The 20,343-nt window shown below is 45.7% G+C and overlaps 1 protein-coding gene across 1 annotated transcript in view; it reads right to left on the reverse strand.

Annotated features, from left to right (window-relative positions):
- Window positions 1–20,343, reverse strand: part of Ccdc149 (coiled-coil domain containing 149) — a 67,017-nt gene that overhangs the window by 14,659 nt on the left and 32,015 nt on the right. Inside the window, 8 exon segments of the mRNA XM_051164771.1 lie at window positions 951–983; window positions 2,417–2,493; window positions 8,130–8,206; window positions 8,208–8,275; window positions 10,496–10,580; window positions 11,888–11,960; window positions 13,339–13,511; window positions 14,270–14,386. Of these exon segments, the coding sequence (XP_051020728.1) occupies window positions 951–983; window positions 2,417–2,493; window positions 8,130–8,206; window positions 8,208–8,275; window positions 10,496–10,580; window positions 11,888–11,960; window positions 13,339–13,511; window positions 14,270–14,386 (703 nt within the window).

The following is a 20,343-nucleotide window of genomic DNA, read 5'->3' on the forward strand; positions in this document are numbered from 1 at the left end:
TCTGTCATGCCAAATCTTCTTGTTTTTAACTGTTCTTCATAGAGGGGCATCAGAGGACTCTACTCATCATCTCTATAGTGTTTCTATCTTGAACATTCATTCAGCACACATACTTTCTGTTTTCCCCAGCACTGCTTGATGAAGATTCATCCTGCTTCCTTGAGTAGACTGCAGGATCATAGGGAAGGAGAGGGCAGGTTGCCTGGCATAGTGATGTATTCAGGAAGCTGAAGCTCAAAACAGGTACCAGCCCACGGATGGACTGACTTACTGGAGAAGATGCTATTATTCCCCTTTGAGATGCTGATAAATAAGACGTTTCTCTCAAATGACTAGAACTCAGCACCTTCCACTATGGTTTAGCTGCTGCTTGGGGAGAGGATGAGAAAGAAAAAGAGATGGAGGAGGCAGAGTAGGTGGGGTTGGGGGTGGGGATGGGGGGTGGGGAGTGAAGAACAGATTGTTTCTTGTTCTGCCTCACAGCAGGTTAAATGAAGACACATAAAAGCAAGATTAAGGGAACTGATGCAATCCACACAGGAAGAGGGACCCCCACTTCCTGTCCTTACGCTCCAGGACTGAAACACCCTAACACAGGCTACAGCCACACATCCTTCATACAAGCTCCAAACTAGGCTGCTGCAATAACAAAAACTGCATCCCAAGGGGAAAGTGCCACTCTCTCTTCTGTGCTCCAACTCCTGTCTGTGTGGTAGGCAAAGACCGGAAACCCCATGCCCAGAATAAAATCCACTGAGGCTGGTCCTTCAAGCTAGCAACCACTCACTGATGCTTGCTTTTGCACTAATTGAATTCTCTATTTCAGTAAGTTATTCTATCTAGAAAGTTCACAGAAAGGTGGCAAATTTTCACTATTTACATACATGGATGATAGAATGTGTCCCCAATATTAGCCACAAGAAACCCCGAATACTTTGAAACGAACATACTCCCAAATCCAACTGAAACATTGTAGCTCAGGCCTTCCGCAGCAAAAAGAAGGAAAAAAAATAGTCATTATTGTAGAACAGACATTTGAAGTCCCACCTGAACAAACAAACACCAGACACAGGAAATTCCCAGCATTGATTCATCCATTCAACTTCCATCTTTTTACATAAATCACAGGAATGAAACAGTGAGAAAATTCACTAAGTCATTTTTGAGAGGGGGGAAAAATCAAAGCTTTGGTACATGCACAAAAAACAGCAATTTGACTGCACAAATAAATGACAAATTTGTCTGTCTCCATTGAAATTCAATGCAGTGAAAGAAAGGCCTTCACAGAAGATGAGGTTTAAACATCATCAAAAGCGGCTGGTGCAAAATGGACCATTCAAATCCCCAGGACGGCACTTGCCACTAATTAGTTCTGTGAGGTCTTTTGACATCCAGTTCAAGGAATCGCGGTGAAAAATTCCAATTTATGAAACACACTTGCAGGCAACCTAAGGCAGCTATTCAGATTTCCACTGAGGGAAACGTGACGTTGTCCACCTCCTTCTCCTGTGGCAATTTTCATTTCTCATCCTTACAGGAACGCAGCCCACGGGAGCCGAGGGGAGAGAGACCGCTTTGCACTGAAAGGGTAAGACACTAAAAATACCCGGACGATGTTCCTTCCAGGGAACCAGGAGGCGGCAGAAAATGATAAATATAAGTTTCCAAACAGCGTAAAGACGAAGGAGAAGGACTGACGGGGTCTCCGGAGAAGGGTGTTTTAGTGGGCTAAACAGGATAAGTATAGCTCATTAGAGAGAAACTCTAAGGCTTCTCACACATTGGACAAATGTGGGGGGACAGCTCCTCAGGAAATTTCTGTTTTCAAGCTACATAAAACTATTGGGAGGGGGAAGGCGGGAGAAGGTGGCTGTGAAGTAACATCTGGGTTGGAGAAATGGTTGGCGCTTCATTTTTAGTACTGGCGATTAAACTGAACAAATCTTTGTGTGGTTTTACATTCCATTTTAGGACTGATGATTAAACTGCACAAATCTTTGTAAGATCTTATATTCATTTTTTAGGACCAGTGATTAAATTGGACAAATCTTTGTATATTCTCCTATTTGTTTTAGGAGGGAAGGTTACATGGAACAAATCTTCGCAAGATGACTACTGATAAGAAATGAAACAACTCATGAGCATCCACAAAGGTTAATACACATACCCACAGAGACAAGTGCACGAGCACGTGCGCGCGCGCGCACGCACACACACACACACACACACACACACTATGATGGTTTGAAAAGTTAGGCTACCTATCCTTCAGTGCCCCACTGATGAGAATTTGAAATTTTATTGTATACTTCTAAATTTGTCCCTTCTATGGGCTTGCCATGTGATGACAGTTCAAAAAAAAAAAAAAAAAAATCCTAAACAAGAAGAAAGCCATCGTCCACAAGTTTGTCCTTACCTGGAAGACTCCACAAACCAGAAACTTCCAGAGTTCTCAGTTTCTTCTCTAGTTCTGCCACTCGATTCCCTAGGATTCTAGAAAAGGCGAGAAAATGATAAGAGGAGACAGTCACTTGGCAATGCTTAGGCCTAGGTGGTAGCTAATGGGAAAGCCAATAGACTTAAGATCTGTGCTAAAAAATAAAATAGAGCATGGGGTATACATATGCAATGATACATACTCTATGAATGTTCATATGGAAATAAAAATAAAGCAAAACACTCACGCACACATACATGCACACATGCATACATTATTCAGTTGAGTTCTGTTCTACAAGGCAATTTCTTGAACAATTATTTCATCACTGGCTAAAACATGGTAAAGAATTTCCATCTGAGAATTGCTCATTGCTAAAGATGACAACTGATCTTGGATGCCCTTAGCAGCATCAGAACCCCTTTCTCTGAGAGTAGGTTTGATTTCTGGAACCAGTAGGTAAGGTGGATGGACACACCTAGAACTATTTCTTCAGAGGCAATAAAAGAATAAGATCAGCTTTCGCAGACCCACACTAAGTCTTACTGATGTCTGTGCCCTGGATATCAAGAACAATGTTTGGCACAGTGTAGGTAGCCAATAAATGCGTGTAATTGAACACATGCCTTTTCTTTTTTCATAATCTGCAATCATCTATGGAAAAGGCAAATAATAAGAATTTCAAGAATTTTCTTTCCCTCCCCACATAATATTTTCATTTGGAAACATTTGCTTCCCGTTGCTCCCAGTGGGACTATGTGCTGACTCTGCCGGCAAAGGCATCTGATGACAAGCTAGACAATCTGAGTTTGATCCCCAGGACCCACATAGTGGAAGGCGAAAACTGACTCTTGCAATTTTTTTCTCTGACTTCCACACACGAGACAGGGCGCATGTGCACCCGGTCCCCAACACACATAAGTAAATCTTAAATACATTTAAAAAAAAAAAAAAAGAATTTTAAGTTGTTTGAGAATCAGTAGGCAAATGAAATTGTTTTCCAAGTGACCATCCCAACTCACTGGGGTATCTAAGTTCTGAAATGTGTCCTGGAAAAGACCAGACTGCATGCTTGGAAGGCAGGCTTTGTGTACATGACTAGGTAAACATCTGCTTCTTTTGTCCAGACATTAAACATAGCTGAGACATGAACTGACAGTCATCTAAAACTACTTTCTTTCCAGTGGTCTGGAATTGGAAACCAGTCTTTATTTTTATTTGGGGGGATTTTCTCGGCACTGCTGTGCTGAAATGACACGAAAATCTCCTTAATAGCAAATTCTCCATTCCTTTCAGTGGGATAAATTGGAGCAGCAGAATTATTCTCCTACGTCTCTTTCTATTCCAGAGATAGCTGCGCACACCCACATACGTTCAGGGCCATGAATATGCATATATCTGCACATATACACAGCTCGGTTCATCCTGATTTTACCTGAATCGACCTGCAGCATCTTAATCTTCCCCTGGAGTTCCCAGGGAGACTCGGGCGTTGCTCTGCACGGTTTCCTTCGCCTAGTTGCCAGAGCCCATCTTTCCTTCATTTCCTTAAGTCTTGCACTCTGCAGAGTGCGTCTTACCTACTTCCGATCTCGCCTCATCTGTTGGGGCTGTTTTGCTTTCACACCTTTGACCCTTCCATAGACACAGTTGTTCCTAGTCTGCCTTTCAATCATTTGCGCAGACCTTCTGATCCCAGCTGATGGGTCTGACATGCAATCAGCAATCAGCAGTGCTCAAGCTGATGCCTGTTTCTGAATGAGATCAGATCACACGTCTGCACCTGCCTCTTAGGAACATAGGCTGAGGCTCCACTCCTCAGTGATGTCCGGGGAAGCCCTGAGCTGGGTTTACCGCTAGAGCATAGAGGCTTGGTCCATGCTGTTTCCGAATAACCCAGACATTCCTCCCAGAAACGGGATGAGTTGAGCGGCTGGTACCCTCCCATGTTCTACTTCCTGGGATTCTGCTTGAGTTTATCAGTGGTGGCTCTGTTCACTGCTTTGATACCAACACCTGATGCAGAGCTGGAGGTAGTAAAAGGATCCAGGAGAAGTTGTAGGTGGGGCAACAGCAGCAACAGAACCATGAATAACAGTAACTGCGCTACCATGGACACATGGCAACTGATTTTCCCAGGGTCCTTAGGATGAGGCAGCAGATAGGCTGAACATCTATCTACCTAACACAAATGACCTCATCGACTGGGAAGAACTCACATTGTGGTACCATGATCCTTTTGTCAGTGTGGATAGTAAGGAACAGACAGGCTAAGCACTTGTCCAGGTCCACACAGTCTATCTCAAAGCCAACTCATACCACACACTACTTGTGCCATTAGGAATCAGCAGTAACTTACGGAAGTTAAGTTATCTTGGCCTACACTACATACAGGACTTAATGATGAGTCAGGATCCGAGCCCAGGCCTCTCTTAGCCTTTGAACTTTATGTTCTTGATACATGCCCACTCAGCAGCACTTTAAAACAACCCTCCTTAGATTCTTTCTCATGTGTACAACATGGACTCCTTAAAAAGCTGTGCCCCCCAAGGTGTGGTGGTGCACTCCTGTAATCCCAGTACTTGGGGAGACAGAGGCAGGTGGATCTCTGTGAGTTCAAGGCCAGCCTGGTCTACAAAACAAGTCCAGGACAGTCAAGGCTAACACAGAGAAACTCTGTCAAGAAGAAGAGGGAGGAGGAAGAGGAGGAGGAGGAGGAGGAGAAGCAGCTGTGCTCATGGAAATATGTATATAGCTGTAGGTGATGTGCAAAAATATAATCCAAGATGCTTTGCACAGGTGGAAGGGATCTTCTATCTGGCATCACACAGAGACCTAGACAAGGATTATGGGAGCTGATAGAAGAGGCCAAGAGCCACAGTGGCTGGAAGCTCTCAGGATGGAGAGAGAGGTAAGAACAAGTCTAGCTCAGGAAGTCTGACCAATCCGTAACCAGCTCCTGGGATCCACCTCTGGGTACAGGCTAGAGGGAAAATTGAAAGAAGCTCCTATCCCTATTCCTAGAGATCAATAGTCTGCTAGTGGACATACAAGTACCATGTGATAGGGAGCCTAAGGGCAGCTGATATGTGTCCAGAATTCGTTCCAAGACAGGTGTTATGCCCCTGAACAACAACACACACACACACACACACACACACACACACACACAGGCCTGGTTTTTTGTTGTTGTGGTTATTTTGGATTTTGGGGGGGGGGGTTCTTTTTTTAACTTCTGGCTGGGCAGCCTTTAATTTGTAGATGAGGAACTTGAAACTCACAGAGAGCAATGGCTGACTCAGGATCACACAGGAGCCCTTGCCTGAAGGCAGCCATTGTCAAACAGTGAAAAGGCAGTAGGCAGAGTACCAGCTTCCAGGAGAGAAGTTCTTTAGTCTTAACAAAGCTTTGCTGCTGTGTTGTTGTTGTTGTTGCTGCTGCTGCTGCTGCTGCTGCTGCTGCTGCTGCTGCTGCAGCTAAATTGTGAGGGGCACCAGCGAGCTGGACAAATTCACATGCTATCCTCGGCCCTTCATTTATAGTACAGTTAATTTCTTTATACACCTCCAGGAAGTACGAAACAGAAGGGCTTCAAAGTACCAAAAAAACGACACATTTGATACTTCATTGTGTGCCACTATGATGCTGCCTCCACGATAGCAAGCTGAAGCATGAAAAGCAAGCTGAAGAACACAGGAACAAAGGGCACCCCTCCCTTTTCTGTGATAATGAATATAGCTGTTTTCTGTTTTTAAAAAAATCCATAAGTATATGAATACTCAGGTGTGTTTCCATGTACTGTGCCTTTGTTTACATGATTGGAAGGACAGGAACTGGTGACTTCTCCCAAGAAGGGGTGTGTTGGACAGCTGAGATGCGTGGAGACCCACGGTTATTTAACAACGGCTCAAGAAATTTATTCTAGAGCGGCTCAATGTGCAAAGGCGTGCTCAAATAAAAATAGCACGATGAACGGAAACGTCAGCCTGCACACAGGGAGGATATGGCTTGCATCTGGGGCCTGCGCCTGCTGTAGCAGGTAAGGTGAGGCTCAGAGGAGCCCAGAGTCCTGGCCAGGTGTTGCTCAGGGAATTACGTAGCAGGGCTCACTGCCTGCTTCAGGGGGACCCTCCAGGGCTGTCCCCCTTCCCCCACCAGATTCCCAGCCCTGCTTCTATGGAGTCAGCTGCAGTTCAGCATGGCTGTGTCGTATTTTGCGAGGCTGTTGCAAATTTCTCCTGTCAATAAATTACCCTGTCATCCAGGAAGATTGCGGGCCTTCCTCTGATGCTCTCGCTTTCTCCCACATACATCTTCATCTCTGGTACGGTCTTCTCCGCACTCCATCATTTTTCTTTTCTCTTTTCTTTTTTGTGTTTTTTTTGTTTTTTGTTTTTTTTTTTTATAACACTTTCAATCATTTTCCGGTGGGCTCTTTGGTGGTAGGCGTCCCTGCCTTTGGCAGCCCTGGTTCTCAGGTCTGTCCCCTCTGAGCCTAACATCTGTCCTTGCTCAATTCTTCTGCAGTGTGTTGTGGCTCTGAGTGTGGGTGTTGGGAGCAGGGCCACCTAGAATTTTCAGGGTCTTGTGAAAGACAGAAAGTGTGGGCCCCACCCCCATGGAAAAAAAATGGTCATGAACTTCAAGATGGCAGTAACAGTATCTGGCCAAATGCCAAGTCCTTCTGGGCGTAGATGGCATGCCACAGAGCTGGCCCTGCTATGATTCAAATGCACGCCTGTGCTAGGAGCTAATTTTTCCAAGCTCATAGGTCAATGCTAATCACCTTCCGGGGGTGGTTACAGTGAGATGATGTCAGGAAGGTGAAGCCCCCACCATGGCATCAATGGGTTTATGAGAAGGAGATGCAGGGGAGCATGCTTGCTATGTCTGACCATGTGGTACCTGGGTCATGTTCAGATGTAGAATGAAGACCACCACCAGACACAGTGACATGCCCTTGAGCTCAGCTTCCTGCAGTGTGAGAAGTACACTTCTTGCTTTTTTAAAAAAAAATATTTATAAATTGTCTAGTCTCAGGTATCCAGTTACAGGAACAGAAAGTGGACCAGTGTATGCTGTATTTATTGCTTTAATTACTATCCTTGCTCATCATTCTCAGGACATTTTCAACTTTGTTCTGTTGCCTCTGACCACCATTTCAATCTACTTGTACTTGCTCACTTTGATACAACATAATTAACACTCATTAAAAAAACCAAACAGGGTACTTCTTTTTTTTTTTTTTTTTTCCTTTTCCCTTTCAACATTTTTCCTTTACTATCTGAAAGCGTGACCTGAGGCTCGCTCTCAGGCACAGCTGCCCGCAGAAGTTGGTAATTGTTGTCCTGGCAATCAGAGCCCCTCAGCATGAAGACATAAGGTTGAAGGGGCACTGGGGCAGCTCGTGTCTCCAAAGGAGACCTGAGAAAGAGGCAAAAGATCCAGCGTTGTCCTATGGGAGCCACCATGGACCTGGTCAGAGGATGTGCTCACTACAGAATCACGATCCCTGTTTCATTGACTCTGACAGACTAGGAGGATGCCAAGCTGACCTAGAGGCAGGGTTCTGGTTTCATGTCCCCCTCCCACCCAGGTTTCAGGCATGCTACTCTCTTCCCAGGGGGTTTGTGGTTTACTTCGGGAGCCTACTCTCCCATTCCCGTTCCCAGACTAAGGACAGGATGCGTACCTGTTGGTTTGCCTCTGGTGCTGAATGACCATGTTTTTCTCGTGGATCGTCTCCAGCAGGGCAGTGGCCAGAGATTTTCAGGTCAGCGATGGACTGTGGAGTAGCTGGGAGGCTGCAGCCATGATCTTCAGAGAGCAGGTCCTGAACTAGGGAAGACAGAGTTGGCAGCTCAGTCATGGGCTCTGAAACACGGCACTGCAAACCCCTGTCAGTTACTCCCAGATAATGAGACCCACGAGCTTCGCTACTGTGTTTTACAGAGAGCCGGTATCTATTACCACAAGGAAAACAACACAAAACTCAGCGGAAGAGTTAAGCAGAGAAGCCTCAAAGATGTTTGTTTTCCCTCCTTTATTTTCTTCCTTTTGTCAAACTGGGATGGAACCCAGGGCTTTGCACATGCTAAGCAAGAACGCTCTCAAGGAGCCACACTCTTAGCCAGTCAAACTAATAATATTTTCAGTTACCAGTGTGTGAAGACAGCTTATGCTAACTCACTGACATTTTGAACTGGAAAAAAAAAAAAAAAAAAAAAAAAAAAAAAAAAAGACCCCAAACCTAGCAAGTGTTGTTTATTTCCATTCTGTAAACATTGAAACAAGTCTCAGATGGGTTCAAAACACTTGTCAAAGGTCATGCTGTCCTGCAAGTGACAACGATTCCTTGCCCTTCAGGCTCTCTGATTATTGCAAAGGTAATATTCCATTTAAAGAGGTAAATCAATGGAGAGAAAACCCAAGTGACAACCACCCAGGGAGTCCTCCTGACTATGGAAAAACACTGGTACCCTTCTGGATATCATTTCCTATGTGACCATACGAATGTATATGGATTCATTCAATATTCTTCTAAAATGGGGAAAATACTACATTTTCTCTTAACATCATTCCATTCCATTAATACCTCCTAAAACATAAAGCTGAACCCCAACTTTAATAGCCCACTTATGTTTGTAAAAATTCACCTAGCTAGATATTTATGTCATTTCAGGTTAAAATACAGAGTGTATAGAGACATTTCTTGTAGTAAAAAAAAAGTTTATATGTGTCTAATTTATTTCCTGCTAGTTCGTGCTAGGGGATCTGTTTAGGTTTCTCACAATCGGTTGCCATGCTCATACATTTTTCTTACCTACAAGCTCTTTTCATTTTTTTTTTTTTAAAGAAGACTTGAGTCAGTGCATATCTCTGCATGGTGTTTGGGTATGGCTGGCACATATGACTCAAGAGTCAACATGGGTCCACACTCTAAGCTGGTTGCTAGGTCTGGTATCCAAGGCTAACCATGTATGGGTCTCTCTCTCTCTCTCCTTCCTCCCTTCTCTCTGTGTGTTTATGAATGTGTACATACACGTGTGGGTATATGTTCAGGTTATAGGTTAACATCAGTGCTTTTCTTAATCTTCACTTTGTATTTCTGAGTCCAGGTCTCACTATCCAGCCCTGGATAGCCTAGAACTTGATATGTAGACCAGTCTGGCCTCACGCTCCACTATAGCCAATTTTATTTTTTACATAGGTGCTAGAGATCCGAACTCAAGTCCACATGATTACACGTTACCTGATGAGCCACACTGATTGGCTTTTTCACATTTTTTTAAGGTGCTATAGCTTCCCAATTCTAGAATGCTCACTTCTAGTTGAGTTGGGGGAAAAAGAAGTTGGTGGGAAGAGAACCTTGATTGTTAGGTCCACTGAAGATGCTATGCTTTCTAAAGCCAGTTCTGATTAAGACTGGGCCATCCATGTTGGCTACTGGTCCACACTGTCTGCAGCTGAGAAGCAGGCCAGTGCGACCTGGGCTTACGTGGAGAACTGACTGCAGAATATGAAGTATCAGAAGTACCAGACTCAAGCTCTCTGCTATTTATTCCCCCTGGACTGCTCCCGGAAGATCATTATTTTTCATTGAAATCGACAAGAAGGAGGGAAAAAAAAGCTGCAATCAATAAAAGCTTCTTTGAAAACGACATGCGTTCCCATGATCCATGGTGCAATGATCTATGCAATAGGGGTGTCTCCACTGGCCTGCAGAGGCCAGAGAAATACACACCAAGGAGGCTGGACACCTAATGGCTCTCGGGTCATGATGCAGAAAGAAAAAACATTCTTGGGAAGACATAGATCCAATCATTGGCAAAGCTCTAAGTGACGGTTCTTAAAGTGGGGTCTCCCACTGCAGGATCACAGCCTGGAGCCCTGCAGACATGTAGATTCTTGGGTTTCACCCACAAGACCTATCAAACCTCATGCAAGTGGTAGTCAGGAGCCACCACTTTCTGTCCCACAAACCCAGAGGCTTGCATGGGGGAACATGGACTACAGCTCTCTGCTCAGAAGTTGGTCAACCCGGATATTAATTCCTACCTTGTTTTGCGGACAGGACCCCAGTCAGAGCACTGCTGCTGGACTTGCCTTGGCCCTTAGAGTTTTTCCGTCTCTCAAGAGCATTCTGCAGCAGCAATGGAAAAACCGAAAAATCTGTCAGAAAAGGCAACGATGGAAAAATACCTCACAAAAAAATACTCACAAAAACCCTGGCACATTTCAAGTATAGCCTAAAACACAGACCTCTCTGTCCTTGGAATTGTAGAAGGCTCCACATAGTGGGTTTGTTTGGTTTTTAAGTTACTGCGAAGGAGAAAGGCAGTAACTGTAGTCCCTTGCATTCAGCGGTGTTTAATTCATAGTCCTTAAATCAAATCTGAGGCAAGAACTCAGTCTATCATGTAAGGAGACTTGTTATGGAAATCATTTTAGAATAGACATGAAATGAAAACTACATTTGCTTTCATGTCCCAGTGGTGGTATCTGGAAAGATATTATGCTGGATTAGAAAGGGATCCTGGTCAATTAGTGATATCTGCCTTGGACACAGGATTAAGTGCACATGCTGCTATGGTCATTCTTAGAATGGGCTCTTGCATTCTCACTGATGTGTAGTAGTTAGCCAGTGTTTGGAACACGAACAAGAGACATGATATATGAAGGGTTATATATGGTTGTAAATTTACATACTAAAAACCACATAATTCCTTTTCTTCATGTTTATCTATAGATTGATGCAGACAGAAGTGTGGCTCCTAGTAAGTGGAAAGCCATGGTGATCCTGAGAACAAAAGCCAATGTCAACAACCAGGACAACATGCCAGCTCTCCTTAGCATTCAGTTGGCTGTAAAACTTCACCCTCAGGAAGAGACATCAATCTTTTTTCAAAGCAGAGAGATCCAGGAGAGTTGTCCAATTATAATACTTACAACTAACATCTGCAGAAATAGATATTATCAGACCAATGGAGCTGGAGTTAGATTAAATAACAGTGTGGCGAATTCAAACATTCTACCCTCTCAAGGGGCCCTGAACATTAGCATTTGGGTTGTGGTGTCCCGGCTTTGTTTCTTCTCCTACAGAAACCTTTTTCCTTGAGGATAATTATGAGATAAATAGCACCTGACAACTGCACTTTTCACAGAGTAAGTGGAACAGACCCCTGAGTTCACAGGGCTGAGGCTCCACAGTGGGCGCCCACAGGTTTTGGGGGTCGTAGGGTGTCTTGTCCAGACAATAGCAGACACTGGGGGAAATGGTGTTGGGACTCTATTGGGCCGTGGTTGATTTTACTGGCTACTCCAATTAGGGAGTCTTATTGGGCTCCATTTGGGAGTGACAAAATGCCTTTGAAACATAAAAGAAAATCAAAATTGGATGGCAGTGAGATGCTGGGCGGCAAATCACAGCTTTGGTCTTGATCGGGTTACCTTGTACTTGGCAATGTTCGATTTCAGAAGGCTGACCTCCTCATGGAGTTGTTTCAGTCTCTCTTGGAGATATCTAGAAAACACACACACACACACACACACACACACACACAGACACACACAATTAGAACAGGCATGGGGGTAAAATGAAGCCCACTGAATGACAAGAGCAAAACTTGAAGCCCCAATGTCATTTGCATGTAACAACTTCTTTCTCACCCTGGATAGGTGAGGCAGGAAAATATGGCCTTTTATTAAATGGATGTGATCAAGGTCAGACATGCCCAAATCACAGACACCCCATTTTAAAACAGCCCTCTCAGAGATCCCCTAAGGGACAGTGGCATCATTTTCACATAATTCTCATTAAGATGATTCCCCTGGGGAGCAAACCAGGAAGAGGAGACGCCAGGCAAAACACAAGCCAGACACATCCGCACGCTGAAATGTGCCTGGGGGGAAAGACGGAGCTAAGAGATTTTCTCAATTTATTTTCTTATTCTTTCCCTTCTCCTTGACAGCAATCACAAACAACTCTCCCTGGCTCTTCACCCTTGTGGCCCAATCATAGGAGGTGTGGGGAGAGCGGGGAAAGGCTAGAGAAGTGGGCATCTCTCCCCTCCTTTCTCACTTTTACAACCAGCACATGCCATTGCCAATATTTGGGGGGTTGTGACTTGCTTCTTATTCCAAATGTGGCTGTCTCAATTGCAGGCAGGGTTTCAGGACAGACAGACAGACAGACAGACAGACAAACACACACACACACACACACACACAGACACAGACACACAGACACAGACACACAGACACAGACACACACACACACACACACACACCACAGACACACACACACAGACACACACACAGACACACACACAGACACACACACAGACACACACACACAGACACACACACACACACCACAGACACACACACACACACACAGACACACACACACACACAGACACACACACACACACAGACACACACACACAGACACACACACACACACCACAGACACACACACACAGACACACACACACACAGACACACACACACACACAGACACACACACACAGACACACACACACAGACACACACACACACACAGACACACACACAGACACACACACACACAGACACACACACAGACACACACACACACACACACACACACACACAGACACACACACAGACACACACACACAGACACACACACACACACACACACAGACACACACACAGACACACACACACACACACACACAGACACACACACACAGACAGACACACACACAGACACACACACAGACACACACACACACAGACACACACACACACACACACACACACACACAGACACACACACAGACACACACACACACAGACACACACACACACACACACACACACACAGAGCCTGCCTCCCTACCACGCTCTGCACTTGCCTGTTCTCCATGCACAGAGCATCCACATCAATGATCCGGTTCTCGTGACCCCCCAGGATATGGTTGAGCTCCTGGTTCAGCCTGTCCACCTTGTCCTGGTAGGAAGCCCGCTCTTCCTTAACATCCTGGAGTTCATCCACTGACGCTTGCAGGTCGTGCTCCAGTGACTCTATCTGAAATGCAAGGCATGTCACAGCGGTTCTCAAATGGGGGCTTTTGGTCCGGGGTGGAGGTGGGGGGGATCAGCTTCCATGGGACTGGCTGACTCAGAGAGCTTATGTGTACTGCTCAAGTGCTAAAGTCACTCATGTTGCATTGCATTCTGGATGAAGGGTGGAGCTCGGGGACACCTTCCAACCAGATCCCCAGCATGGGTGGTACAGATGAGCTGCTCTCCAACCCCGGCACATTGCCCCCATCCACAGGCATGGGAAGGGTAGGCCAATCCTACAGTCTTATGCATGCATGCTGTTAAAAGCCACTCAGCCTGGGCATCCTGTGGCCAGTTAGTAAGAGGAGAGAAAGGTTCCCGCAGCTGTTTCTCAAGCAGGGTTCTGCGCCTCCCAGGGAATGCTGCCTGAAAGCATTGCTCAGAGTCTTAGTGGAAACTCATAAGTTAAAGGCCAGTTTGTCACATTCCCTGGTCCCCTTGCTTTCACAGGTGAATGGTGGAAAGTCTCTTGGTGTGTTCAGAACAGCAACCACCAGTTCTGGATACCAGCCAGCCAGGGGTCAGTCACTCAGCGCAAACCCAGAAAGAACTGAGGATGTCAAGCCTTCTCCTGGCATCCCCTGGCCTCCTCTTGGACTTGGATACAGGAACATGTGTGCCCTACCTCCTGTTATGAGGGGCCACAAAAGCACGCATTCCCTGCTGCCTGTGGTGGAGCCATTTCAAGCATCCCCACTCATAACAGAGCTCAACAGTCACCTGTTCCTTTGCTCGCTCCAGCTGCTCCACCAAATCCTCGCGCTCATGGGCTGCAAAGTGCCTCACGCCAATTTCTTCATCTCCGAGCCTTTGTTTAGCAATCGTCATCCTCAACAGCTGCATTTTCCATTATCAGAAAAAGGAAGAGAGAGAAAGAATATGAATGAATACATCCCCCCAGAACTTCAACCAAATTCCTATACAGAAATATCTAGAAGAATAAAATTCATGCAAGAACTACTGGAAGAAAGTACAGGACAGACTACTTGCCAATATTATAAAGTTTTCAGAAAAAGAGTCCCTTTGTTATAATCTGTGTATGTTGCTACTGGTGTGCACACATTCAGTGTAAGTCTGGGTTACCCAAGCTTGATTGGAAGGTGGGTGTGCTTGAGGGCATTGCCACAGTGAGGAAGAAAATCTTGAGCCTCATTTGGACTTAGCAAAGATCTGAAATGTACCCCTCCCCATACTGGTAAGGATCTGCCAAGATAGGCACACCCCATATCAATGTCTAGTAAGTGTTCCTGTCAATGTGGCCTGTGAATGGCCCTACATGTAGACTAGCTTCTTGAGAAGAAGTAAGTGCATTGCACTACTGGAGAGCACTTCTTGTAAACACTGTATGTGCTAAAAACATGTATGTGAGTCAGTAAGTGATCGAATACATAAAGCACTCAAATACGTGTGGGGATGCCAACAGCAGGCATGCTGTGCTCCAATCTTCCAGGTAAGGCCATAGAAGGAATTATGGGAGAGGCCCCAGAACGAACCTCATGAACTCAGAGCATCCAGGCCTACCCATCATAGTGTGCTCATCCTAAAAAGGTTCAGCCTGCACCCACTTCTCTTCATGGATGCATGTGGGTGGGCTCATACGCACGGAGCCCTGGAGACAGGCTGTCTCTACCGTGTGGGTATGGCACTCCCGCGTAGCTCACGGTGAGCATACTCTTTCATGCTCCTGACTGACCCTTAGGAGAAGAGTGACCAGTAGAGACTAAGGTTCAACTTCAACATTCCTGAAAGATTTGGGTCAGGTGAGAGATGGAAAATTAATTTAAGCCAAGGCAGAATTACCTAATTGAAATGATGACAGCGAGGAACTTAAGAAGAAGTGACAACTGCAGGAAATCAGAGAGGATGCAATGGCCCTTCCCCGCTCCATTGAGTCCCACACTGTTTATTGGGTGTCATGAGCCAAGGCCTGATAGTGGGTGGAGAGTGCTCATCCACAGAACCCTACTCTTAATGGGATCCTCTAAGTTCATCCTCGGGGTTCACAGCTTGTGTACCTGTGGATTTTTCTACTCAATACAACTTATTTTCATGCCCAAATCCATACTCCATGTCTTCCCACATCACCATTGAACACTCACAGGGTGGAGAGAATGTGAGGGCTGGATCCACAGCCCAGATGAGGTTAACAAGACCCCCTTTTGCCTCCCGACATGAGCCTTACACCATGGACAGCCTGTCCATGCCTGCTCACTGTTGCGGGCTCATGTTTTTGTTGTTCTTTGATGGTTTTACAAAAATCCATGTATTTGTGGGACTCAGTGTGGTGCTTCCAAGCATGTATATACAATATGAAGGGTCACGGCAGGGTAAGTAATCCACACGTCACTTTCCACATTTGTCACTTATCATGAGAAGCTCTGAAATCTAACTGCTCCGAAGTGCATGATGCATGGTGCTGTCCACAGTCACCTACTACGCACTGAAACATGGGGGCTTCCCTCCTTCCTCGCCAGGTGTAATTCTGTGCAGGACAATCACATCTATCTTCCCATGGCTGCCCCAGTCCCAGACAAACACCGGTCTGTTTTCTACTTCTGTTTGCTTTTCTCTTTCTGTGGGAAAACACTCTGGGCAAAAGCAACTTGGGGAGGGAAGGGTTTGTTTTGGCGTATACTTCCAGTCCACCCTTGAGGGAAATCAGGGTAGAAACCCAAGCAGGAACTGCAGAAGGCTGAATCCAAGCTGCTGACTGGCTTGCTCCTGGCTCATGCTGAGCTAACCATGTTGTGGAGCCCAGACCCCCTGCCTAGGCATAGTGTCCTCTCTCACCCCCACCCCAGTGGGCTGAGCCCTCCCACATCAGTCAAGACAATCTCTTACAGATAAAGCCACTGGCCAATCTGATTGTGGCAATTTTTAAGCTGATGTTTCTTTCCAGGTGATTAAAGGTGGTTGTGTCAAGCTGGCAATAAAAACTAGCCAATGAGACATATCTGTGAAAACCCTTTTTAAGGGTCTGAATATAAATGTGATTATGTGGCAATTGTCTTTCTGTGCTTTTTGTTGTGTTTTTTTTTTTTCCTAACAAAATGTCTTCTGGATTTTCATCCATTATGAAAACACAGTGCTATCCCACTGGTTACATGTACCATATCTTCCTTACCCAATCCATTGATGGCCACTTAGGTTAACACCATACTATGGCAAAGTCTGAGTTGCATATCAATGAACATAAGTGGGTAGGCATCTTTTTGATATACTGACTTCATCCCCTTGGTTATATACCCAGTAGTGCAACTGCTATAGTTTAGCGCATATATATATATATATATATATCTATCTATATATATATATCTATATATATCTATATCTATATATATATATATATATATAATTTGAAATGCTGCAGCATTTCCTCTTATGGCTGACCTAATCTACTCTCCCACTGGCTATGTGGGAAAGATCTCCTGATGATGGCCTCACATGTGCCACTGGTATGCTGTCTAGTGACTCTGAGTTCAAGAAGTAAGCACAGTGAGCCTCATAGAGAAAAAAGATCTGTGAATTGATCCAGCTTCCTCTAAGTCTAAGATAAAGAACGGGTAAGCCTGTTAGTTCAGTGTTGATAAATTAACCATCTCTATTAAGTAAGTTTATGTTAAATAGAAACCACAGTTGTAAAATGAACGTCAGTGCAGTAGCTATGGCAGAGGCTCGACGGAGCCTTTCCACCTCCCCTGGGACCAGTGAGCCACTCTCACATTCAGCATTGCAGTGGCCTCATGGAACACATGAACAGCAGAAGTGGTTGATTCGAGCAAGAGCCTGAAGGTGAAACATCTTTCATGTCGACTGGTTCTTGGTTAGCTTGGGACAACAAGGACTCTGAAAAGCATATCCACAAAGACACACAGCAAAGCTAAGAAGCAGTAATTGTCAAACCCCAGAGGCTGGCTCACAAGTGCATCGGCTTTTGACAGAGGCCACAGGGGGCTCAGGCAGTGTCTTGAAAAGTTGGGCATGTTTCCTCACATGTAACATGTTAGACAGACAGCCTGCACTTGATGAAAAGAAACCTCACTTTCCAGTCACAACCGGCTTCGCTGCACTCGTCATCTAGAGTCACAGGATTATGTTTGTTAATGCCAATTAATTATTACACGTGCCTGGCTCCATAGAAAAGAGCCATCTTCCCACTGGATGCTGGGTAAATGTCAATCAACACGTTAGCTATCATTTGGTGTTTAATGTGCAGATAATATTGCTCCCACATTGCAGGGCTGTGCTGGTTGAGATGCTTCTAAATTGAAGCTCATGTTGGATTGTTAGTTGGGTCTGAAATGTAAATGCAGTCAGCAGAAGGAGCCTGATGGGGTTATTGCTGTGGCTACACAGAGCCCAGCAACATCAAGCCCGCCTTCTACAAGGACAGCTCGTAGGCTTTGGGGTCACGTGCTTTCCACTCTTACTGCCCATGAGTGAGCTTGAGCCTCTCTAGACCTCTGTACCTTCCTGCTGAGGCCACAGCATGAAATGGGAGAGCGTGGAGGCATGGTTAAGGAACACTGGGTTAGGGGTCATGTAGGTGAAGAGGAATAAGGTATGCAGAAATTCTTTTTAAAAGTCATTCTAAAAATTGAGTGATTCCCCTCACTCCTCTGCAGAGAGTGACTGCATTTGAGTATTCGGTGCACACAGACTACATTTCCCAGCTATCTGTGCAAAGTTATAACACTTGCAATCCTCAATAATGCTGCAGTTTGGAAGCATGCATGCAACGATTTGGTCAGGACTGCAATTTAAGGACCATCCAGGTAAACTGAACTTTCCCCCATGCTGGGGACAGCCACAGCCCTGAGGAACAGAAGGTGTTCCCTCTCTGTGACATTAGCTTCATCCAAGAGCAGAGAAAGAATGTGATTAACATAAGCTGCTTGCAAGGTAGTTATCGTGATTGCTGTCATTGCCGTCATCATTGTTGTTATCATCATCATCACCACCACCACTACTACCACGCCGCCATCATCATCATCATCACCTTCATCCATCCCAGAGGTCCGAACAACTCCCTATGGAAATTTTCTGTCTCCAGAGATGGCTAAAGCTGAGCTCCAGACTCAAGATTAGAAGGGAGCATGAAAGCATAGCTTTCTACCATGGAAAGCGACCCACACTTGCTATCCTCAAACAGGGCATCACAAACCCCACGGCTAGTCTCCCAGTGCCAAGAGGACCAGCGTCCCTGCTGTCAGGGAGGGACACCGCCATTTGCTGATTTAGAGAGAAATAAATGTTTATGAATGAATTACGGACATGAGTCCTTGGCTTGTGCGTGAGGCCCAGCTGCAGCTCAGATGTCACTGAGGGACAGGGAACAAAACATTGTAGCAGGAAGCTTCTAGGTTCTTTTCCAGTTGCCCAGGCTGCACTATATTTACACCCAGGTGAAGTCTTCCTAGCCCTTGATTCAGAGAGGCTCAATCCTTCTTGGACCTCTTCCCAGGCCATCCCTGTCTCTAACTCATGTTGTTTTCATTTGCTGGAATCCATTTTTTCCCAAGGGGCACTGGGAGGCAGCTAGGGGTGGAGCCACTATGCTCTGTTTGTTGCCTATGTTTAGATTCTTCTACTAATTCTAGCTGTGTGCCCTGAAAAGGTCACCTAACCTTGCCAAGCCACATGTGGCTTGTGAATTAAAAAAAAGATAAACATGATCTTACAGACACACTAGTGTCTACACAAAAGAGTTTGTCAGCCAGGCATAGTGGTGCACACCTTTAATCCCAGCACTCAGGAGGCAGAGGCAGGTGGATCTCTCTGAGCTCAAGGTCAGCCTGGTCTACAGAGTGAGTTCCAGGACAGCCAGAGCGACACAGAGAAATCATGTAGCAACAAAATCACAAAATGTCATTTATAAAGAAGATGATGGGGCCTATGCTCCCCTCTTGGGTCTCAAGAAGCTGTCATCCACACACTAGTGTTTGTGTCAGCTAATGAGCTCCCTACCTGGGCCAAGAAAGCAATGAAAGCAATGTGATCATAGATCCCTGCCCACACAGACACTCACAGTGACTTACTCCTGCACTGAGATGGGTGAAAAGCCCTTGTTATGGCTGGGAGGACCACAGGACCCTCCTTACCTGACCCAATGCCATCTCCTGCTACTTTGTGTCCATGCTTCACTCATCCTGCCTACCTCCTGGTATCCATCCCAGCCCCCAGGCATCTGCCTCTAGCACAGCCAGTCATAGAACTGCCTACAGTCACTCCTGTCATCCAGTTCAAGACTCGGATGAGAGACATCCTTAGATCTCTTATCTCAGTGGAAGCTATTCCTCCCTAGGTTCACTGCCTTCTAATGCCTGCCTCTCTGCACACCCACTTATGGCACTTGCCATCAGCTCTATGGTAGCTCCTTAAAGCCTCACTGTCCACAAGCCAGTGTCAGGCTCCCCATGGGGATCTCCAAATGCTTCTTAGATGTCACTCTGCCATTCTTCTCAAAACCCAGAGGCAGGTCCTGTTGTCCCCTCCTTACAAAGAGACAGTATCAGTCTGGGGCTGTGTCCTTGAACCCAGAGGGTGCTCTGGTGCTGTCCAGGGTACTGAACCAACTCTCCACCACGGGGCAGTGGGCTTTGTATGCAGCTGGTCCTGATGGTGCCCAGTCAGGTGAGGACACAGACCAGGAGAGACAAGTCACTGGCTTAGGAATTCCTGAGGTGGGGTTGGTCCCGGCTGTCAAAGGCTTGTCCTCTGCTGCAGTACTGTTCTACACACCCCTGCTCTGCACATGCCCTTCTGCAGAGCCTCCTCTGAGCTAGCACGTGTTA

The sequence above is a fragment of the Acomys russatus genome, chromosome 22, assembly GCF_903995435.1.
Source record: "Acomys russatus chromosome 22, mAcoRus1.1, whole genome shotgun sequence".
NCBI classification, from domain to species: Eukaryota; Metazoa; Chordata; class Mammalia; order Rodentia; family Muridae; genus Acomys; species Acomys russatus.